This window comes from Melanostigma gelatinosum (genome assembly GCF_949748355.1).
Source record: "Melanostigma gelatinosum genome assembly, chromosome: 12".
In the NCBI taxonomy this organism is placed as follows: Eukaryota; Metazoa; Chordata; class Actinopteri; order Perciformes; family Zoarcidae; genus Melanostigma; species Melanostigma gelatinosum.
In genome coordinates, this window is record NC_136645.1 from 9,210,644 (window position 1) to 9,235,922 (window position 25,279).

The 25,279-nt window shown below is 40.8% G+C and overlaps 1 protein-coding gene across 1 annotated transcript in view; it reads left to right on the forward strand.

Moving 5' to 3' along the window:
* Positions 1-15,823: 15,823 nt before the first annotated feature.
* LOC306786186 (VPS10 domain-containing receptor SorCS1-like) overlaps positions 15,824-25,279 on the forward strand; it is a gene marked incomplete at its 3' end in the record, with an annotated part of 38,822 nt that continues 29,366 nt past the window's right edge. Inside the window, exon 1 of the mRNA XM_079280876.1 lies at positions 15,824-16,558. Within this exon, the coding sequence (XP_079137002.1) occupies positions 15,836-16,558 (723 nt within the window). The 5' untranslated portion in view covers positions 15,824-15,835. The remainder of the gene's footprint in view (positions 16,559-25,279) is intronic.

Consider the following 25,279-nt stretch of genomic DNA (forward strand, 5'->3'; position numbering starts at 1 on the left):
ACATCAAACCTTAATTACCCCAGGAACAGAGGCATAGATGGATATCTAATGCAGTGTCTCGCTACTGCGCTGCCCCAGAATCCCTGTAAGGCAATTACTACTCCTGCAAAGAATCAGGAGGCAGGGGTAAAGAATGGAAAGCAAACCTCATTAAAATCAGAAACATTAAAAGCACATCCCGCCCTGTGATCATCATTTTCTTGTCCTGCAGTTCTCTAAACCTGGTCGAAGCCCAGACTCATAGAGGCATCAGGCTTAATAGTATCAAACTGAGAAGGGCTTTAAGACTGCAAAGCTCCGCCAAAACCTGCCCGCACAACAGCTTCACAATGACATCATCCCTGTTGTGTCATTTGTACCTTAAATTGATTCCTAAACCCTGCAGACATACCCTCAGCATTTGTAATCAAGCCTCTAGCTGTAAATTCATAGCTATGGATTAAAAACAATAACTGTCTGATGGTGGATATCCCAGATCTGGAGCACTACCAAAATGTAATCAATGGTTCTCTGGCTCAAGGCCTACCAGCCCAGAGAATATCATGTCCATCTGTACGTTCTGAGATATTTGGTAGAGCATTATAACTAAGAGGCAAAGACATGACCCTGTAAGGGTAAGTAATAGGAGAGCCGGTTTGAGATATATATTTAACACATGCTGAGAAACGTTCTATAGTTTCTAGGTCAGTGAACGGTTTCTAACATTGGTCTTTAAAACACAACTATCTTCTAGTTATTTCTAGTAGAATAGCAAGGGAACATGTCATTAAAAGTTACTTTCCCTGACTTTTAATGACTGAGATGATGGTGTGGATGATCACTCCTCTGAGGGCTGTAATACTTATGCCATATGAGTAGGAGTGATACAAGAACTTTGTAATGTAAAACAATGTCGGGGAGTAATTTAATGTTAGGACGTGTGAAGCAGATTTCCTCACATGCAGACAGCGCAATTTGTTACCTTTTTATTGTCCCCAGAGTGCCCAATTATTTGTTTGATCTTCCTGGGCTTTTTCAAAGGAACAAAAGTATTTGTGATCTGAAATACCACGCTGAGCTTTTCACATAACACACCTGGTCATTTGGATTCATATCTGGAAGATCAAAAACTGACATAAACGGACATAATTGGCTTGTCGAACCTTACTTTAATGCTGTTTTGTTGCCCCTCACTTATGGCAACATTTTTCATTGTTGTGTGTCAAGTGAGGAAAAGGATTAAGAAATATTAAGTCTGTTGAAGCTGACTTTACGTTTGTTACATTTTCCCTCTTTCATGTTTTTTGTTGAAGAAGATTAAGAGTCTACAATCACAGCAGCTCTGTGAGGCTACCTCGGCACAGCAGTTCTTAAGTGTCAATCTGAGCATGCAATGACGATGCTTACAGGTTGATGTTTGGCAGGTATAATGTTTTCCAGGTTCATATTAGTTTTGTGTGTAAGCATGCTCTTAATCGGCAAATAAGCACATACCTGAAAGTAAAGCAGGGGCTGATGGGATTATCGTTAACTCTGTAGGTATTTAGTCATAAAACAAAGAATTAGACACATTTTGACAAGATGTGCTGGATGATAAGTTAAGAATATACCAATATTATTGTAATTCATCCCGAGGGAAATTCAGACAATCCATTTGTTGTTGAGACATTTGAGTAAAATCAAAAAATGTCCACAGCAATGTTGGTGCTGGAGGAAATGTCAGGGGATCAACAAAGTTAGCATAATTCATCCTCTGAGGACCATCAATGTCCCTACGCACTTTGTGCCAATTCCTCTCATAGATCTTGAGATAATTTACTGCAAAGTGAAAATTTGACCTTAAAAAGTTTGACATTAAAAGTTAAGGGATGACAAATTCTTCAGGATGCATCCTCTGGAGCCCATGAATGTCTATACAAAATGCCATAACCCAATAATTCTTGAAATACTTTGGTCTGGACCGACGGGCCATTTGCATTTCTAAAAACCATGATTACTCTCTGTGTGGAAGATGGATTCTGATCTGATATTTGGTTGCAAACACTAAATGTGATTCATTTTGAGATAAGTTGTTGTTCTCCCCTCCAGGAGTGTACAAGAGCTCCACTGGTGGCGAGGTGGTGCTAGCAGGTCAATCAAATTGAGACTTTTGTCCTGCTGTTGCCTCTGTGCCACATGAAAGATGGAAGCAGAGAGTCACTTACCCATAGTTCTTTTAAATCAAAGCGTAACATTGTTCTGTTTGCTGCTGCCTTTCGAGGGAAAGACAACTAGGGATGGCAATGGCCACTTTGTTCCAGACTGAAATATCTCAACAAATATTAGATGGATTGCCGTGACATTCATGGTCCCCAGGAATCCTGCTGATTCTGCTTATCCCGTAATTTTTCCTCAAGCGCCACCATGAGGATGACGTTTGTGATTCAGAGCGGAATATCTATTTCTTAGATTGCTATGACAGTTGCTACAGAGCAATTAAAGGTCCATAGAGGATTAATTATAATGATGTTAGCAATTTGATTTAGTAAGCATTAGTGGAATGTTTTGTTAATCGACATCTGAAAGCCTGTTTTTACACACTGAGCTTTTAAAGTCTTGTTGTGTGTTGCTTTGTGTGTATGTGTCTGCCTTATTTTTCATTGACTCATAATGCACACTCTGAAAAAGATAATGTAGAAATGGGTTACACCTTAACTTTACCTCACCTTACACACATAGTTTCCCATGTCTCCGACTGCACAAAAACATTCTACAGGAACCTGAGGGGATCTTTACCGATACTTCACAAAAATGAATGCAATAGATTGAAATAAATGCCCGTTTGGTTCATGATATATAGCTGAGGGTTGGGTGCTGTACCTGGTGCTCTTGGTTGTCATTGTCATTTTCAAAGAGCATCACAGTTAAATGAAAGAATTAAGGTCATGACTTCAGTGTCTTGGCTGTGATTCATGTTAGCCAGCTGTCCTGGGATTTGAACTGCATTTTTTTGAAGACCAACTTCAATCATTTTAATGAGTTCATCATATTGCTGCTGACTGAGATATCCCTGATGTCACTGCAGGGTCCACTCTAAATGTATTCTATTGTTGTATCCATCGATTCCCCCCTATACATTTTTAATGAGCTAAGTCTTCTTGTTACTCCTCAGAGGCAATCACAAGGCGACACACATATACAGATAGGATCTCTAGTGGGGCTGAAACATTAAAGGTGGAGAAAATCCTGCGCTTGTCACAATGTACTCTATAATATCCCCGAAACAATGCTCTGTTCCTCCTGGAGATAATCATGCTATGGAGTCTGCAACAGGCTGCAGCCATAGCCTGATGATGGCTGTATAGAGGAAAACTCACAGGTCACCAAAGCTATTTTAATATATCCTAAAGGGGGACATGTCATGACATATCAACCAAGTTATTGAGACAATCAGTCAAGGACCAGAGTGTATGGCTTACAAACCAATTGCTCGAACCAGGCTATGCTGTGTGTGTGTGTGTGTGTGTGGCTAAAATACCTATGAGGCAGCTGAGGGACAGCTCCTCCTGTCCATGTCTTCAAGTGTCCTTGGACAAGACACGGACACGTTGTATGGTAGCTTGTTGCCATTGGTGTGTGCGTGTAGGTGATCGATAGAAGCGCTATGTACTTGCATTTACCATTAAAAAACATTGGCTGTTGCAGATTAGTAGTACATACGTAAGGAACCCACATCACCCAAACAATGCAGAATAAAAAGGCCTGTTTTTTAAAAATATTTTAATTAAACAGAACAATCACTGTCACATGTAATAGAGGAATTAATAAAGATAAAGCTGTTTTATCGATGTTACCCATGCAGAAGTCACACACAAAAGCAAACTCACCTTGACTTTGTAATTTGGTTTGTTAGCATTGTGTTAGCATTGTGTTAGCATCGTCATTGTCCGTCATGACTTACAGTGTGTGCCAGCTGCTGTGACCGATACCTTTATGAGCAGAATTAATGGGTTCCCCATCTTTAAATGACAATCAAGGCCACCATGGGCCTGGAATCTAACAAATAAATGAATCAATTTTGACTGTATCACAATGCTATTAAACCGTCGTTAGGTCTCTAATTTACCGAAATAATGAGATCAGAACCCTTTGATCATGAAAGGACATACATAAAGTGACTATGGCTTTGTTTGTGTGTCTCTTTTTTCTTATTCACAAAAGATTTATTTGAAATCCTTGTAGAACAACTCAGACGCCGTTTCTTTTTGTTGCTTAAGCACGCACATGAACGTCATATTTTATTTATAAAGCCTGAAAAGTGTGCCACAGAGAAGGCTCGGCTTCCTACGTCAGGCTTCAAAGAACTGGATGGTGCTCATAAAAAATTCAGCTCCTTTCGGAATGGAGAGAATGTTGTCTTTAATTATTGCATTTCACATTAAAAGTTTGAAAATATTCACTCCATATCCAAAAATGGGAATTTGTCTGGGTGCATTCTGATGGTTATACCCCTTCTGGACGTGTTTATTTTTGTTTAACTCATGAAACCATGCCCCCTTTTGTGCGTACCCATTACTGCTCACACGTGGGGTTCACAAAATATGACAGTTACAGAAGCTTGGAAAAATACAAATATGAGACACTGAATTTACAGCTTATCAGACAAGAATTAGCGCCAGGGTCAAGAAGACGCTTTCACTCGTCCAAAGCAAGCTGCCACCTATTTAAACATCAAAACCAGCCCCGGTGCACACATGATACATATATTTTCCTCCATTATGGCCACAAGAGAAATGTCACGGATCCCTACTGGTGGAGTTTTACAGATACATTTTCCGACAGCTAGCTCGCTGAGCAAACGATGCTCTGCATCCGGAGACAGAAACCCAGAAGCTGCGGCCGGAGGCTGCAACCTTATGTTTATGTATTTCTTCAAATCTGGCACAAAAGTCTACTTGAACTCAAGGATGAACTGATACGAATTTGGTGGTCAGAGGTCATTGTGACCTCACAAAACACCTTTTTGGCCTTAATAATAATAATGAATATGCTAATTATGTCAATTTCACACAAATGTCGAATAGGATCAAAGTATCGAGTGATAATTGTGATGGTGTGTAAATGGCAGCCACAGAGGGCCAAGTGAACAGTAAATTCATTCAATTCATTCAATTCATTCAATTCATTCAATTCATTCAATTCATTCAATTCATTCAATTCAAAATACTAGTGTTTTCACTGCAGGGGCAAATGGCTACTTCAAAGTCACAATACAATTAGTGGCAAAACTCGCAGCTAACAGGTGAGTTGATTTCTGAAGAGATTTCCAAATGGAAATGGCTGCATCTGTAAGTATTTCTTATTTAGGGATAGTGTTTTTGTAGAGTTTTAGTGTCCTCAAATGCATGGACCATGAAATTTGTTGAAACACGATATTACTGAAATCCATCATTAGGAAGCGTTTTCCCCAAAATGTGTAGCTTTGATGCCAGCAATATTTCCAATGCTGTCACATCACAAATGTTCTGAGAAGCCACTGAACTCTGATCGTCTCCCATGTACCTCATTTGTGACATGTTTCTTATTTCAGACTTTCACAGCAAAGTGCAAGGAGTGCAGCTGGATGACGATGAGGTCACGCAGTTAAATTAAGTATCAGTGTCATCACCCTAACGCCGAATACTGATGCCTCCATAAATACATTGTCTATTGACGTCACCGCACGACTCCTCGCACTGATTAATTTGAACCTACATGAGGGTTGTGAATACAATTGTGATGGCCTTGACAACTCTCTCTTCTCTCACACCTCGGATGAAACTCGACTGAGGAGTCTGCAAGCCTTTGTGTTTGATTTTCATGGAGGCAAATCTCAGAGGAGCAGCGCTACATTGTGCTATGACAGTCGAGCTTGGGACGTCGAAGTCTCGCGGTTTTCTTCCATTCTTTGTCTTTCTTTTTCCCTTCCTTGGCTTCTGAGAATAGGCTGCGTCTTCCCAATTAGCAGTTTTCTGAAGAGGTGTTGTGACAGCCAGGGAATACAATTTATAGTTAAAGCCCATCTGAAGTCGTTGTCATCGTCTAACAAAGATAATTAAGCTTGATAATAATCCAGAAACTATATGAAGTGAAGTAATGTGATGATTGATTGTATGTGTTTGGATCAAAGGTGGTCTAATCCTTACAGCACACCTGTCCAAGCCGCTTATAAACTGCTCCTGAAATTGAAGTCTGTTGCCAGATAATGTAGACCAGTCGCAAATCACACCTGCCTACTGTAAGCTGGTGGGAGACCTGCACAGCTTAGCTGAAAGCAGGAAAAGGGTTTACAATGGCGAGACTAAAAAATGTTACATTGGGGCTGTTTCCTATAGGTGCCGTGGCTCCATTTATTATTATCTGACAGAGACAATGAGTGTGTGTGTGTGTGTGGATGAAAAAAGTTGTTGAGTTATTTTCCAAATCTTCCCTAGAAATATTTTGATCATACTTTTTAAAATTTATTTCACTAACAAAGCCAACCGCCGCTATTCGGATTAAACAAACATACAATATGGATTTTGTTATCTTTGGACAGAGCCGGCCGAGCTGTTTCTGCCGAGCTGTTTCTCCTGTTTTTGTGCTGAACGAAGTTAGCCGGCCAACTTTATATTTAGCTAACGTACAGACGTGAGAGTGGTGCTGAAATTCTGATCTGACTCTCTGCAAGAAGAAGAGTATTTCTTGAAGTATATACCTCTGCCTCATCTTCCACTCGCACCACGTCTGACTCACCAAGGTGATGTCATCGTACCTCCCGGGTCACACTGTCAGGCAGTCACTATGGCATCTTGCCACTGGCATCAAAGCGAAAAAGCATTGATTTCTAATAGCGGTTTTGGTCTTAAATGACAGCGCTCTGTGAGTGCCATTGTGTGAAATCCGCTTCAATGAACTCCATTGATTCATTCTGTCTTTTGAAATGGCATCCATGGGTCCAGTAAGTATATTTATTTTATACTGACACAGATAGTCAATATGTGGCTTCATTGTTCTCAGTTTTCTCAGTCAACTTTTTCCTCCAAAGCTTAGCGTGACTTGGAAATGATGTAGGCAAGACAAAAACGGGTCTGTCAACAGAATGAACACTGACATGCTCTCAATCGAGGCATGCCCTCTCTCTTGCTGTGGAATAGATTTATTTGATTTCCTCTTTATTCATATGCCATGTGTGACAGTCACCTGCATGCTGATGACTTCTTCTCAGAGAATCTCAATGCCAAAGCATTGTAAATATAAGCACACACAGTTGGAGCTACCGCTTGGTAAAACATGCTGCAGTGCAGACCAGCTTGCTGTATAATCGAGAACTTGGAATCGCACTGAAGGGACTGACCTATATGAAAGGAGCATTTTAGACCTTCAACCCACTAAATTAAAACCTTCACAAGTGGAGATTGACAGCAGAGTCGCCGTCTGTGCTTGGGGATTCTTGGGGGGGGGGTCAATGCAGTGCAGGGTCAATGCTGGAGGTGGCTACCTCAGCTGGGTGTAAAATGGCCAGTAAATCACAGGCGATACAGCCCAGTGCTTGTGTGTGAAGTTGTGTGTATGAGGGGAAGAATGCTGTTCGTCCTCGGAGCTCTGTCTGCACAATGCATGCATGATCAGCAGGAGATTATCCATTCGGTATCTCTTTGTGCGCTGGTGAATGTTTCTGTTTGCTTCTATGCCAACAATTGCACGTGTGTGTGTGTGTGTGTGTGTGTGTGTCTGTGTGCATGTGCAGGTCACCCTGAAGCTGCCAAACCAGATGTGCAGGAGTCTGGATTGTGAGGGGTGATGAGTGGCTCCCTCGCTGACTCTGCAGACTTGGAACAATGCACACAGGTCTCTCCAACTAATGAGCTCTCTATACAGAGAGCACACAGTGAGAGCCTCCTCTCTGCCTACAGTTTCAATCTGGACCCCCATATCTGGGGAGCAGAGCTTTTTGTGCTTGTGCTGGCGTCGGACCAAGGAACTTGATACAAAATGCAAATCAGCATCGAGTACCTGAGGTGGTTCCAGTTTGTTTGTCTCACCACGATGTGGAGAGTGACAGGTTCTTTGGATCAGAATGGAGTAGGCTTAGGTATGCAGAGGCAGTGAGGTTATTTTTGCTTTAGACTTTCCAACAGATACGAATGCACAGGCTTTGGATTCTCTTACAAAGCACTTTCTATATCTGTGACAGCACACAAAATCTTTTAAAAATACATTTTAAACAACTTCAGAGGTATGTTGTGTGGGCAAGCGCACTGTATCTCATTTACGCATCACAGCACAGGGACATAGATGAATCATCTGTTTTAACGTCACAAGCGTGTTGTATTGGAAAACTCTGCTCCCCGATGGGCGGTTAAAACCGACTCGAACAAATATGGGTTACAGGGGCTTCGAGAGTGACGCAGCCCCCCTTGAGGCAAGTATCCAGACCTCTTACTAAGAAATTACTTCATTATTCATTTCACCTCTAATGTCTTTGTTTTGCAACAGCGCTTTAAACAGAGCAGGACCACTAACTTCACCCTGAGATGATATAATACCAATGGGAATACCAATGGGAATACCAATGGGAATACCAATGCTATTATACCAATGGGAAGCTGCCAAAAACACGAGATAAAAGTTCACTCAGTGCATTGAAAAAAATCTAAAAATAGTTTTTTTTTGCCAGCTGAAAATATACAATGAAAGGTGCTATGGCAGCTGTATCTCATCATTATTAAAAGCACCCACAAGGAGGGGAAACGTCCCCTTTATCATCACTGGGAGCAGCAGAATGAAATCGGGCATAAGCTGAAATCTAGTATTCCCAGTGCTAAATATGACTTTAATGAGTCAGGGGATTGTGGGCTTTTAACCTATAGGGTAATTATTTTTACCTGCCTTGTGGTTACAAGGGGGGGTTAGGGGGGGGGAATAGAAAACAACATACCACATGTTTTTGGACTGCTGGGTACATTAAGACTTAGGTTGGTAATGGTGAATTGTTTTGCACAACAGGCAGTTTGGAATGCAAATCTACTCGTATATATGCTACCTAGTAGCAACATCATAAAATATTCATTTTCACAGGAACCCTATTCTGTGGTGGTGCAAAATCCTCTGCCTCTGATGGAGAAGTACAAAGATAGACTCACATAGCCGACAGTGTTCCTGTGCCATATCGTGTACCTGTCAGGGAAATTACAAAGACTCGTGTGTTTGCGTCAGATTTCAAACGCCTAACCTTTCTGTCTGAGGAGTGATTCTCTGGCAGCGCTAAATTCATGAGATGCCCTCTAGTATATTACAAGCTTGCTGTTTTGATCTATGAGGTTGTGATATAAGCATTGGTTAATAATTGATGCCTGGAAAGGAGGCCTCTCTCCAGCTCCTTCATACGACTCAAAAAAATGGCATTCCTGAAAATAACAGGGGTCTTCTGCAGGATGAAATCTTTCACTTTGTGAATTACTGATGTACCGTGTGGGAGTTCCCAACCCGCTTTTTTTTTTGAAGGGAAAAGAATAAGTGTCAGTACTCCCCTTATTTATATGTTGGCGTGTGTATCAGTAATCTCTTGCTACTAGTTTCTAATCACTAATTATTTCTTTTCAGCATATTTCAGCATGTTATACTGTGCCTTCGTCTGAACATTCTTCTGGAAATGTTTGTTCAATCATATTCTGTAAATCAAAACAGCAGATCCAGGAAACTTTATAAAGAATTATAGCACCCTCATTCTCAACCCACCTCTCCACATTGTTTTGATGTGCATATAGCTGTGAGGAGTGCCGTATGATTGTGAATCGCTGGTGCAAAAGAAAAAGTCACTGTACGCCAAGGAATACAATGCAGAGGTACGAGTACTTGGAGCACTGACTGAGAGTGACATTAGAACATTGACACTCTCCGGTCAGTAAATATAAAGTTGCAGCCGGTTGCAGGGTTGTTGTTTTTGTTAAACCAACCTAAAACCTTAAGCACAGGGTTTTTGAGGGCTGCAGGGATGACGGATGTTTTGTGGGCCAACCTGGAAGTTGGCATCGGACTGACTCCCTTGACAAAAAGCGAATGGGATGTTTCCATTGGATTTTGCAGAAAATAAGCTCTGTGGCAAAACAAAAACATTCATGATACTTTATGTTACATGTTTTGTACAAGAAGATAATCTTCACAAACATTATTTGTTTATGATTTTTGAAGAAGTGAGAAGCTATTGTTGCTTATTAACATGCTACACCACGGTCGCATGACTTCACGTCACCACCACTAAACTCAAGGCGGACTGCTGTCCGGCATAATGATGTTTATCAGTCTCATTTAGCCACTTGTTAGCAACTGCCTTTTTAAAGACATGTAAAAGCGTCAAAATTCATGTTTGGGATATTCACCGACGTATTTTGCTATAGAACAGAATGTTCAAAACTCTTACCCTTGTGTTTACCACAGACCTTATTTCAGGCATGTAACCAAAAAACCCATTCAACAAACCCGTTGACTTCGAGACGAGGGAACCGGAAGTGCCAAAGTGCTAAATCATTTCTGGGTGTTCGGTCTCATTCCTGCAGCACTCTATTACTGTAACCATGACATGTTACAGTTTTGGAAGCCACAGACAAATGTCGCCCTGCCGATATATGCCGTCAGATCATAAAACGCTTCTCTGCGTCACTGTAGAGGGCATGGACAATATTTGGCATGAACGTATATTATCTTTTAATTTGGGGTACTTGTTGTAATGTCAGACTATTCCTTTAAGTGAAAATCAGATGGTATTCAGCACCACACTACAGCAGTTCTGATTGGTCATTATGGATGGATGAGTGGGTGATAGATAGACTGGGTTTTATGACTTGTCATTTGCAAATAGAGTACAGTTTAAATGGGGATATCTTTAATTGATAATTACATGGTTGTGCTGCTGTCAGCTAATGACGAGTTAATATAATGTAACTCCCGTGACGACTGCTGAAAAATGGTTTGACTTCCAGAGGTTCTTCCTGCACATCTCTTAAATATGCACCAAGAACCCGTTCCAAATGTTAATCCAGTTAATTTATGATATTCACATTTTTCAAAGATTTGTCTTTACGGTTGCAAACTGCTGTAATAATCTCTGAAGTGAGACAGTCAATAAGAAAAAAAGACGACGCGTTTATGAAGAAATCTTTCAGCAGGGTGGCCGGACTTCTAAAAGTTTTAGTTCCAATCAACTTCAGGAGAACTTTGCGCGTCTGTGCATATTTCAATATTTCTCTCAGATATTAATGTTTACATATCCAGGGTGTCTCCAACTGCAGGTCATTTTTCATTTTGCACTCTCAGGGCTTCCTCTGAGCACCTGCAGGCATCCGCCAGGAATCAAATTTGCTGATCTAATAAAGGGATGATTCACCTCACTATCATTTCCCACGGTGTCCATTTTCATAAAGAAACACAAGAATGGGGCCATTATCTGCAAACGTATGTGAATTTGCGATCCTAAAATGAACTTCACCTCGAGTTTAGAAGCATCTTCTCACAAATTACTTCTTTTTAGCTTTTATTTGAGGGACCAAATAACAATTACATTTGTAAAACACACGGAGAAAGCTATCAGCACTAACATCTCATCTAACTCTAATGTACAGGGCCACAGCAACTTTGTTTTAAGAACATCTAATTTCTGTAATTGTCCCTTTTCCTATTTAAAAAAGATATTAGGCTGGGACATACTGCAAGTACAGATAAATCCAAGTGTGCGCACCAGCTGGATATTCATTAAAGAGATAGCATGTTTCGTTTGAGTGGAAGGTACGGATGGGCTCAAACATCTTTGATGGTTTTATTTGTTTTATTCAAGCCTGGTGGCGAAACTGTTTTAAGAAGTGTTTCACACAGAGAAAAAAATAATGGAATTTAGTTGTGAAATAAGCTTCTGTTATAACATGGAAAATGAAAAAGTCATTTTTCATTTAGTGGGGACTATGAAATATTACATTTACTCCAGAGCCCTTTATTCTAGGTTATTTTACTGAACAACCTTTTCATTATGCTCTCAACATACTTGGTCCAGTACAAAAATAAGTTTCATTGGAATATGCACGGTAGACTGATCGATCATATCTTATGTCCTGTGAGATCGACACAATACAACTTAGTGTGTGTGTCTGTATAGTTTAGGTCTAAATGGATTTTAGCTCGTTCACAACGCTAGCTGACGTGAATGTAAACATATTTTCAATATCCCAGCACTGATGCTGTTAATAAAGAATACGCTATTGAACAATGTGCGACATTTGTTCCAAAGTGCCATGTGCTTATTAGGGCCTGCATTTCCTCTAATATGTGCTGGTTAAAACCACAATAAAGTAGTATTTGACTTTGTTGGCTGCATTTTGGCTTCTTGGCATGAGTGAAATGAGGAGAAATATAAGCCCTGCAGCTGAAAAAACATACATTTTCTCGAATTGTGTGAAGAATTTTCTCTTTTAAATGTGGATTAATGCAAAGTTGTGATCGTATAGATTGCTGCTGCTGTTGTCCTGAGCTGCACAGAGGCAAACTGAATGAAAATGAACGTAATGGTGAAGAGCTCTTACTTATTGCTAAATCTGTGTAAAAATAAATGGTTTTGGATCAGACTACATATTTAAGAGCTGACGGTTAATGAATTAAAGCCATGTCTACTATGATAAAATAGGCAGAAATGGACCGAAGCAATGCATATGGTATATTTCTATGTATCTGTACAATTCTGTGAGTAGCAAAGTATCACTTTGCCATTTTACTACAATGACAACATATATAACAGTGAACCTTAAAGGATTTGTGGTATGAAATAGATAGAACCCAAAGCATTCACTGGGGTCAGAGCACTTAACCTGCTGCCCGTATTGCCTCTCACCATATCTCTCAATAAAGTAATTGAAATCATTATTTGAAAAGGCGATTGTCTCTCCTGGTGCGCCAGAGGTGTGTTCAGCACTAATTGAAGTGGATGTCTCGGGTGTCTAGCTACTTCAACACCTTCTATCTCAGCACGAGTGGTTCTGTAACACATCTGCACGAAGGCGAAAACCTGCACAGAAGTTTCACACTTTTTTCCATTTATTTTATGGCTGAAGATGACTGGGCGTAGATTATTATTGGATCCTGAAAAGAGAGTTCATTTTTCTATGGCAACTGTGTGTGGCTTTTAGTCGTATACACACACACACACACACACACACACACACACCTACACACACACACACACACACACACACACACACACACACACACACACACACACACACACACACATTTCTTCTTATATTCAATGCAGCACTGCAGGCAGATGTTAACTTTTTAGTTGGAGCAGAAGGGCGAGACAATGTACTCTGCATGACTAATGTTCTGAGTGTCTTTGCTCCTCTTTTTATCTTGCTGTTATGAGCACCAGAGTCATTTGAACAGTTGTGAAAGTGAACCAGACATCAGAGTGGAAACAATCTAATTTCAGAGAGGGGCTCAGTGCCTTTTTCTTCTTTCACTGAAATCTGGTGAATTAAAAAACGGAGAATAAATCCAACAACATGGATCGCTGTCGCCTCGCTCCTTTGTGTGCTTTCCACACTGTCTGCTCACAAGTTTCCCGAGAAGTATGAGCTCAGGGAGCACAACACGGTTTATATTCAGTCTGTGTGACAGGCGGCAAACCAGCAATCTTGTCTGTCGAAAGAGAGTGATTCCACTCAGCTGCCATGGACGCGAGTCCGGAAATATGTCACCTTGCACAGTGAAATTCAAAATCTTTGAACAACTCAAAAAGATCCTGTTTGGATGTTTGACTTTTAAAGCACACCTCCAAGTCTGCTCGTACTTTCATATGCCTAAACAGATTTAGTTTTAACATGTGAAATCGACATCCTAAATAAAAGCAGAAGTAGAAGTTAAACGCTAAGTCTATACAACTCGATTAGTCTGCAGCTATTGTGATAGTTGAGTCACTGTTTAGGTCACTTTTGAAGCACAAATGCCAAACAGTCTTCAGGTCAAGACATTTCCCAGCTGTTCACTGATTTAGATCATTGGAAATCTAATATCTTCAGGTTTTGGGCTGCTTTTCAGATAGAGCGACTGATTTGAAAATGTCACCGTCGTCCCTGGGAAATTATGATGGCCCTCTTTCATTATTTTCTGACATTTCAAAAATGAATTGGTCGATCAAGAAAATACTCAGCAGTTCATTGATATCCATCTAAACGTTAGTTGCGTCCATCTTTGGGACATTATTTTGAGCACAGAAATATTACAAGCAAAACAAGACAATACTAAAAACGAGGCACACACAAACCGAGCATGTGCACAACCATCCGTGTCTAAACTCAGCAGGCAGGTCGGGCAAAAATCCATTATTATCACTCCACAGTGTCATTGCAGATGTATCCCACAGAAAGCCACGGCAAGTAAAAAATACATGTAAAAAGTCATACAGGTGACACACACACACACAAGCATTACTTCATTTCAGACACCGTCCGCATTGTAATAGTTGGACTGTGCATTAGGTTTGCATTACAGTCAAGACTTGAGCTTTTTGGCCAATGTTGCCCGTGATTGAAATTCTCAGTCAGCCATCAATCTGCATTATAGACTGGTTTCCCTTTGTCTGGTGGGGGCTAACTGAAACAGATTGAGACAGCTCTTGCTCACTGCATCACTAATGGCTGCCAATGAAAGACGTCTCTGTGCAGTTGACCCGTGTGTTGAACAGGATCACGTCGCAGCTCAGAGCGATGGGGAGAACACAGCTCAATATAGGGAGTCTCTTCGGCATCAGTCACCAGTCAACAGCATCCTCATCCTATTGACTAAATGTTGCCTAGAAATAGAATCTAATCACAGGGTTTGGACAGGCTCTACTTCTCGTAATGGTTTACCATTAGGTGACTGGAACAAAGCCCAAACATTTGAGAAATATAACATTATATTCCAGGGTGTCCGCATTGCATGGCAATTACAGGTTCTCAGTTATTTCCATGGCGCCTGCATACTCCTCTGTGCTTGAATACAACAGCAGAGAGAGGTGTTTGATGGAGAAAATGATTGCTTACTCACCTTCTGTTTGAATCCTTTTCATTATTTTGTGTCAAACACCCCTACATTAACCTGAAAAAGGGCACCCTAAAACCGAGGCGAACATTTGGGGAAGATGCACTCTCCACTCAGCTGTGCTAAATGGATAATACAAGAGTGCAGCCTTAGTCTCTCCAAGCCATTATGCAGGCACCACAGGGTCGTTATGGCATGATTGACAGGGAACACAGGCAATCCTGTGAATTGATTACCTAGGCATTTAGGAAATACAAAGCCTCATCATGTTTTCTGAAGAGCCCAAGTCAGGAACAGTTCCACGCAAGGTCTACCATGATGCAGACCCTATAATGTATTTTAGACTTTTCCCCAGAGACCCCATCATCGGAATACCGTTGAGATTGTTTTAGTCCAATGCAAAATTACCGATAGGATGATGATCCAGGCAAATATTTCACGTAGAATAGTATCTGGCACAATGCTGATCAAAAACAGAATAAAAACCCCAGCGCGACCACGTGCCTCTACAGAAATACAACTTAATTAAGAGTACGCCCAGTTGCTGTTTTTTCCATTCAGGTTGAGATGAGGATGCGGGGGTATGGGCCCCTCTCCCTTCTCGTCCAGGATTCAGCCTCCAGCTCCTCCTCTGATGCATCGTTTGCATCAGTACTTGGGAACACTTGTCCGCGCGCTGCTGCACCTCCCCACAGTGCGTTCACGGACTCCACTTTACCGGGTGATGACAGACCAACGTTCAAGAGTGAACATGGTATGTTTTTAACACGCCTGAAGTCGGAATCAACGTAGAATGGAGACGCACCTCGGTCATTGCCTTTTTATCATTTTCTCTAAGTGGATTTGGCTCTTCACCTTAACTTCCATCCTGGGCGGAACAAAAGCGGAGCTAAGGTGCATTCCTTCGTGCCAGCTGCCGCTAATTAAAGCTGTTCCCCGGGAACTCTCGGAGCTGGATTTGACTCATTTTGGCGAGGCACCAACTAAAGATTTTGTCGGATTTACGGATCGGTCACCGGGCGACAAACCCACCGATGGCGACGACGAAAAGCACAACGTTGCTGAATTAACGGCGAGCGACGAAAGTTTGTCCAAAGTGCAGCCACGGTTGGAGGGAAATAACGCAAGTTGGCTCCAGAAGGACGGGTTGAACGGTCAGCAAAAACGTTCTGGTCCGAAAGTGTTTCCTGGAAGTGCTTCACCCGCGGCTGCCCCTTCTCCCAGTGAGGGAAGCGTGACCGAAAATAGAACCGGTAATGGAAAAAATAACACCGAGGAAAATGGGGCGCAGGGTGATGTGACAGTGGGCCTGAACGAGGACACGGATACGGACAGTTGGAGACGAACACGGAGTGCGAGGAGCGCAGAGACCTGGTCCGAATTCAGACCCGAGGACGGGGAGGACGCTGCGTTTTCGGACCAGGAGGAGTTTGAGCTCACAAGTTCGACATTTGCACTCACCGGGGACACGGCTCATAACCAGGCGATGGTGCACTGGTCCGGACAAAACAGCAGCGTAAGTAGTTGATGCGCAAAAGATTTACGCACGGACGGACCTCTTTTGACGCAGTGTGGTCTGCGTGCAATCACAAATGTTGCATGTTGATTTGAGTAATTTAAAGCAGTAGTATTGACTGAGAATTACGCAACATACTAGATGTCATAGAGAGTTAATGTGCGACTGCTGAGACGTTGCATAGTTTGAGGGAATCAGTCTTGCCTCGCTTCGTTCTGTCTTCGTACTCTCTCGCACGCACACAAACACACATGCCATCTACTATTGTTATTTGATGAATGAACTTGGCAGGTAGACTGAAGTTTGAAGTAAAAAATAATACAACTTTGATGTTCTGCATAGAGTTGTGTTGCTTTTTTCTGTTGATTTTAGCTATAGGGGCGCCTATGTGAGATCAATAAACCTCTCCATGCACCTGTCTTCTTGCTTGAGCCTTATCCACCTTGCTCAAAAATAGAAAGATGCGTGATACTAATAAAACAAAGTATACAGCTCACTGAACACGATACTGAAAGCTAAAAGTAAGTCATTGTACAGATTAAAATTATAACACATTTACACAAATATTGTAACTTGAAGTGCTCTGTACAACAAAGAGAAATCTGGACCAAGAGGTTTAAAGTAGCATCTTCGTAATATTGTTGTTGATGGATGGATGGATGGAGAAATATAGAGACAAAGAGAGATAAAAGATAAAAATGGAAAGCTAACAAAATAGATGGACCCAGTTTGGGAATGGTAATGTCCTATTGTCTTATATTTGGTTGTGGAAGTCTAACAAACCACATTGGAAGGATGTGAGTGAATCTGATGCACTCAAAACAACAAGAAGGAGTATTCGATGTAAGCCACGAGCTTTATCTACAAGCAAAGGGACTTTAAATTCTGAAAGATAGCTGGAGCCATGCTCAGTTCACCCAAAATCATGCTCACATGCTCTCTTTTCTTGTTTTGATCAGGTGTCAAGCAGCAGAGTTTCACTTATTTGTCGTCTTGAAATTGACTTTTCAGTAAGACCAGTGCAATGTGTTGTACTCTCGCCTGCTTGAGATGTAGACATGGATTTGCTTTTTGACATCTTGCTGGCTTAAATTGCACCGTGGCAATTTTTCTGAGATGAAAGAAGCTGATCTAAAGGTGTGATTTAATACTTAAAGGCAGCGAGCCGATGCTTGATGTGGTGAACGAGATATCCAAGATTCTTGCACGGTGCATCTCCTTTGCCCTCAGGGCTTAGCACAAGTATTTATGTCCTGCGTGTCTTTCATTGAGTTTTAGGTACTTATTACTCATCTATGTATTAAATGCAGACATGCTTTGAGCCAGTTATATCATTTGGCTCTGTGTATGTGTATGTGTGTCATCGGCGTAGCTGTGGAAATTGACGATACGATGACATCATCTCGGGGCAGTGTGTAGACTGAGAAGAGCATGAGGCCAAGTCCCAGTCATGCATTCATGATTTAAAACATAGTCAGCAAGACCAACCCATTTCACAACAAATGCATCTAGTGCAGCCCACTACAACTGAACCGGAAATGTTTTAAAACATTTGTCTTAATGCTTTATAACTATATCAAAGTTGACTGTTCATTTGTAAAACAGATGCAAATAAATGGTAAAAAGAAAAAAATAACAAACACCAAAATGAACCCCAACATTCTAATTTGTAATTCATGTTACGTTTTTTTAAAGGAATAGTTTGACATTTGGAGACATACACTTATTCGCTTTTGTTGCCTCTCATGTGAGTAAATATGAAAATAAAGCTACAGCTAGCAGCTGATTTGCTTAGCATTAGGACTGGAAGCACCTATAGCCGCACTCTGTCCAAAGGTAGCAACATTTGCCTAGCAACACCTCTTAATTGTGCTAATTAACATGCTGTCATTATCGCCAGGATTTGGCATTATCTTTTTCACAGTTACATGACGAACTTTCTAGTCCTGCTGTGAGTCATTTCCCCTCTAATGACACAGAATCTCATCCCGCTTACTGTGTTATAATGTGTGTGTGTGTGTGTGTGTGTGTGTGTGTGTTCCCACGTCTGCGACGTGCCCCACCCTTGCTCTCTCTGTAGGTGCAGACCAGGAGGTCGCCAAGAAAGCTCACAGATTGGTGTTCTCTTTAGAAATCGGTTTAATAATCTCTTTCAAAAGTGGCCAATGTCCCTTTTTCAAATTCAACGTTGTTTTTTTTGTAACTTATCAACTGATAGAGTTCAGTCATAATTGCTGCAATCAGCTTCCCTGAATGTATGAGAGGAATTGTAAGAGGTTTGGCAGCTCGTCTGGCATCAATAAGCAACCTTATCTTATATGCCGAATAAAGAGAGGGAGGCAATTTGTGAAATGTGGGCATTGGCCAACAAATACAAAGAAAGTGTAAAGGGGCTGGTGAAAGCTTGCAGTGTTCGTATATACGTAATATCCCCTTCGGCTTGTTAATGTGACTCAGTTTGTGTGGGAAAGTGCTGCCATGTTTTGACACCTCAGGCACTTCTCACGTTTTCTACAGGAAATTAAGTTTTCACACTTGAACTCAAATATTCAGACAGCTGATAATTACCTATATAGTGCAGCCTACTACAGTTTGTGAGACACAATGTCTGAGCTTGTTATTGACTGTGATATTTAGTTTTCCTGTCAAATTCCAGATATTATTTTTCTAGGCTTCAGTGGCAAATGACAAAAAATTATTGTTGGATGTTACTGTTTTTTCATAATTTCTCCAATTATAAGCTGCAGTGTCATTTCGGCATTTTAATTCAAATGAAAACAAAGCAAAATGCGATCAGTCCATTGCTGCTACCACACTGATTCATGTGGCTATTGTCAGTCACGAGCCCAGATTTGTGCTTTTCAAGTATACTTTGGGTAATAGAGGTCTTTTACACTTGTTCCCAAGTTGTGCCTTTGTTTCCCAATCAAAACAAAGATGGCAACTTGGACAAGAAAACAGACCTTGAATGTATGCTAATAAATGAGTGACACAACCTGGGCTGGGTCTGTCACATGCAACATGTTAATACCAAAATAACTCGCATCATTTGACCAATTGAATTAAGTTATTAGCAATCAATTAATTGATTAATTATCATTTGAGCAATCAAGCAAGGATTTTATTATAATGAAATAAATTGTAATAAAAATATATAACATAGTAAGCCTACTTTATTACTGAGAAGATGTATTTGCTTTATTCAGAACCCTCGTGTGGCATCCATGCTGCTATAGCCTTGCACGGTTTTCCATAAGGAGCCAGTGCGTTAGATGCAAAATTTCAATCAACTTGTGTTGCAGAGGATGTTTATCAAAGATCGACTGGGACTTTATTAAAAAAAATGTTTTACGACAGGAAATGTGAGGGCTTACAGGAATACTTCACCCCCCAAATGATCATTTGTATATCAGGTACTCCCCCCACGTTACCTTGAATTCTTGAAGAAAACTTTGTTTTTCTTGCATGGCTCCACGGTAAACAGAGAATCCCAAAACTGACAAATGTCTTGATGCATTGAAGTACATGGGGGCTGTATTTTTTTCCAATTCTCATTCATGCAGTCGTATGTTCACTACTTTCCAAACACACACGTCTTTGCAACCACCTTTCCATTCAAAACACTCCTGCACATGCTAAGATTTGAGCTAAAATGCAAACGTTCAATCTGTATTGATCTGTTCAAATGTGCTTAAATATATTTTTACATTTATATAACTGCATGTACACTATTTTTACACTTGAATAAACAATAATCAAATGCAGAGACAGTTATTTACCAATATGTTAGGAGTAGTTACATTTACACAGTCTTACATTTACAACCGGCCCTTTGAGGGCGACCGCGATGCTGATGTGGCCCGGAGTGAAAATGAGTTTGACACCCCTGATCTAAGACATCTTTGACCCCACATGGGGGGTGTAACCTCCAGCCAATAAGCAGGGTGTGCAGCCCGTTCTCATTCACAGGTCAACCACCGCTGCTTTGTCATGCCCCTCGTCGTCCCAAGCCTGACACAGACAGGCCACAGCTGGATGAAGAGTGCCTTGGGCTGCATTCATTCAAAATCCATCACCTTCCCACAGGTTTGTGAGGAGGCATGGATGTGTTCATTTGTGCTTTAGAACGTAACCGCCGTCAAACAATCAGAAAATAACGTTTAATTCTTCTGATTCAAGGCTTTGTTCTCATGAATGCCTTTCCCTGTCTTCATTCGCGCTCTAGTTCGCTCGACCACTACTTCTCTATCTCTCTTTCTCGCTTGTTGAGCCGGACAAGAGGAGCCAATTTTCAATGCTGTGTTTGCAAAGAGCAACCGTTAATGTGACTACATATTGTACTTTTCATCAGGCGTTGTGATCCCCTTCAAACTGAACATCTAACAGCAACCAATCTGGCAGAAATGTACTTTTATTCAGGTGCTTTACTTTCCTCTCACAGTCCAGCCACATGCAAGGAAAGTGAATCAGAAAGTCTAAATGTGTGAATGTGTTTGTCATTCTGTGTTAGCTTTGTGAGATTGTCAAACTGTCCTGGGTGTCCCAGTGCATGCTGGGATAGGCTCCAGTCCCTCACCACATTGAACACATCTGTCCTATTTTGTTTCCACTCTACCCAGCTGTTTTAAATGCCACGTTTAATGTTAATCACTTAAGATTCTCCACAGAAGCGATACAGGCAGCAGACTTTATTATTTATTATATTGCAGGTGATAGATTAACAAATAAAAAGATGCTCGTGTCCTGATTGTGTTCAGAAGCATGAAGATGTTGGTTGAAGTGTACACCATCCTCCTCTACCTTTTCTTCTTCTTCCGTGTGTGTGTGTGTGTGTGTGTGTGTGTGTGTGTGTGTGTGTGTGTGTGTGTGTGTGTGTGGGGGGCGATAGAGATCCCTACAGCTTCCTGGACATTTCTTGGGAGTTTTTGTCCTAAATTAATCAGGTTGTTGATGCAAAGCCTGTGTCTACATCTCACTACATCTCAGCCTTGAGCTTCAGCTTGCTTCTCAGTAGTTAGGGCATTTAGTCTGAGTGAATTTCCATTTTTTGGCAAAAGGGAGCCTCATAATCTTTCTCTGCTGAATGGCCACTTTTGTGTACTCAAAACCTTCTTTGCAGGAGTGACGGGTATCAATCGGCTCCAGCTCCGATCGGCAGTGATGGAAACATGACGTGCGAGTGGACACACTTATTTTCGGCCCTTTTCCGGTGCGATGCTGTGTGACACGCATTGAAGTGAATTTATAAAAACCAAAATCAAAAGAGATCTGGACAATTATTATAATTTATCAAGGAGCAAACTTACAATTAATATTCTTTCCTCAAAGCCACCAGACTCCAGTCAGACAACAGTTACTGTGCATCGCTGATCATCAAAACAGTCTTCATTGAAACTCGACAGAAACAATGAAACTCATTAAAACCATCTTTCCACAGTTCTAACAATCATCAACTCTGGTTTGGTCGAAACCCCTTCATATACCGAGTTAAATGGGAAAATAAATAGCTTTTATATGCTCTCCTCAAAGACTCCATTGACAGAAACATACATTTTACCTCGCTGATCGTTGGGAATGGGAAGGAGTCTATTGACGCTAATTTCGGTGGAAAAAAGCTAAAAGACAAATGTCATGATTTAACTGCTGTAATCATCCAGGGACATTTAAGTTTGCTCGTCCACTCCTTGCGAACACCACTGTCCTCGGCCGACTTTACGACTGGAAAGCTGAGACTCTTGCGGATCCAGTGAGCCAATTACATTAATGTAATGATGTAATGATCCCCAAAGTAGCCATTTCACATAGTGAGACAAGTTTTTGAAACTTGACGTTACTGTATAAAACTCTACGTCCTAGAGCATTCAGAGGATCTATGGCTTCCTAGGTATAGGGACAATAAGGAGGGTTCTCAGTTTCCAGAAGCGCTCAATATCCAATTGTCGACAAATGCAATTCTTGCAAAAATCTCCAAATGTCAAACGTTTTAGGTACCAAATCACATCATTACTTTTCTATGGTGTTCCTTGAGGTCTTGATGCCTTAATGTGCTATTATTGAGGGATTTTCGACAATTTGTATTGATTCTCAAGTGACAAAAAATTGTTAGATCTAGCACCAAAGCTGTGTAACAAATGGTATCAACCTTAATATTGCTGCATAAGGTTATTAGACATAAGTGAGCAGTGGACTGGTCATCATTATACTTCCATCATTCACCGTACAGCCCTTTTACACTTTCACAATTAATTAAAACTAGTTAATTGATAACTGTATTGGTTTATGGCTACAACAACTTAAGGCACAGTGCTGGCTGCATAATCTTCAGATTAACGTCTTTCAGATGATACAAGGATTGTTGAGCTATCTCCCTTAAAGATCCCCTGCCCCCCCCCCCTGAAAAAGACAAAACATAATTATATGGTAAGGAGTGGTGGAGAGGTTAAGTACAAGGATTTACATTAATTCTGTCAATGGCTAACAAAAGCAACACAAGTGTAATTACTGTATCCACAGTATATTCTGCAGTCAATGTGCAACATGACTCAATGGATGTCAGAAAGAGTTAACAAAGGTAATCAATAATCACCAATAATGTACCTTAGGGAGAGGAACAGGAGACTTGATATGATCAGTATTAATTGAATTTAGTCCTAAACACCTTTTTCACCAATTTACCTCCCCCACATTGATTCTGCCTCCTCAGCATAACATCACCAAACACCTGGACACTGTGATGCATGTAGCTTCCTGCATATAGCATGTTGACATGCTCAGACAATCCTGTGTCACTATAGAAGTCCACCAGCTCCCCTCTCTCCTGGGTGGCCGTGATGGACAGGCTGCTGAAGAGGGAGGATTTCTATAGCATTGTTTTAGGGAGGGGACATCACACATAAATTAATTAAATGCATATTGATGAGAATTGTGAGCCCACAGCACAACCAAAGACAAAGAATTAATTTTTCCTCACAAATTCCAGGATGTGGCATTGCCTACATTGCACGGATAAACATACATGTCCCCCCCCAGTCTCTTCTCTGCTGCGTTTTCTAATACAGCAGAATTCCCCAAAAATCAAAAGACCAGGAGAAAGTTAATTTGGCTGTGACAATGATTAGTTCTTACCTTTTGCTTATTTATGTCGTCATTGTATTTGCACTTCTTTGTGTTTGCTTAAATCAAACTTACAATGTGCTTACCCCTTTTGTCGAATTTTCCAAATTAATGTTACAACTTTATTTTTTCAAATTTTACTTTCAATACCTTGGCTGACCTAAAAAAAACAACGCTTTCAACAAACTTAATACAATTATGGCAAGTATTTCCACACAGTGTTGTGTGGAAATGTAACTTAATGTATTAGGGTTGGTTCAACTTATTTACTTGGGTTGGGTCCAACTTAACTGAATACGGTTTAGTGGAACTCATTTTACATTAGTAAAATTACAGTTGTAAATTAAGTTGGACCAATAGAAAAGCCTAATACTTAACAAAAGTAGTTTAATCATGTGGAAATACTTTCCATGATTTTATTAAGTTCATTGAAAGCGTTGTTTTTTTCGTGATCCGACCCTAGCAAATTTAATTGGACCAACGGAATTGCTTCATTTTTAAAGAAAGCAGTTTAATCGTGTTGAAATACGTTCCATGATAATTTAAAGAATAACTTTAGAGTGCAGTCAACCCAATCTACTTTTTACATTTCCTTTATTCACCAACACAGCACTGATACATTTAACATTTTACTGCACTTACACAACAATACATTCACATTTTTGGCACCATAAGTATAACGCATTGTCGCTGTGTTTAAATTAAAACCAAAACAGTCTGAGCCTCAGTGCTCCATCTGTGAATCAGAAACACTCGTTGGTTGCTGTTGCTGTTGTCGATATACTGCTTTTGGCCATTGCTCAGTCACCACCTCATTTTGAGTTTCAGAGCTCTTTCATTTTACAGTGGCCACGTGCATTACTCATTCATACCGTATGAGTTACACCATCTGGCTGCTGGAAGAAAAGCCTCATATTCAAAACCCTAACTTTGATTTACATGCTGAAGTTTCCTTTTTGGATTTGTAGTGATGCAAAAGCAGGAAGTTTCAAACACTGTTGGTGAGCCTATAAAGGAGGCATATGGGTAAGAGGAATTCTTCCCCAGCATATTTATCGAATCAGCCATTTTACTTTTATTTATGTCAGAGATAATGCAATTTATTAAAGAGTCCAGGGAGCTTTTAGTTTGTCAACATGCAACTAATCTTATACCATTGCACTCAGCACTTTTAAATGGAGTGCTGTAGAGTTTAAAGTAGTTTTGGAAAAAACGCAAACTTTTTGGTTGGGTTGGAAAAGCTACCCTCTTGCTTTCTAATCTTGCTTGCATTGATCAGACCCCTTCTGTGCACACTGAAGCACAGCAGGCTGCCGTAGCCTAGCTGCTGAACTTGCCTTTCATTTATGGTGAAGAAGCAAATGATGCGAGAGTAGAAGCCAGAAAGAAAGCTGTTTCAGATGACTTGTCAACCAAGCTGCTACTCCTCGACAGGAGTCAGACACTTTCTGTTCTGCTTGAAAGCCATAGCTGTAACATGGAGTAGCTGTTTACAAGGCCGGTTAGTTGATGTCCACAGATCAATGGTATTACCCTCTGTCAAGGTAACAGTATGTTGCCATCAGTCACATTATAGCTGAACTGTATCACTCATGAATGACATGTTTT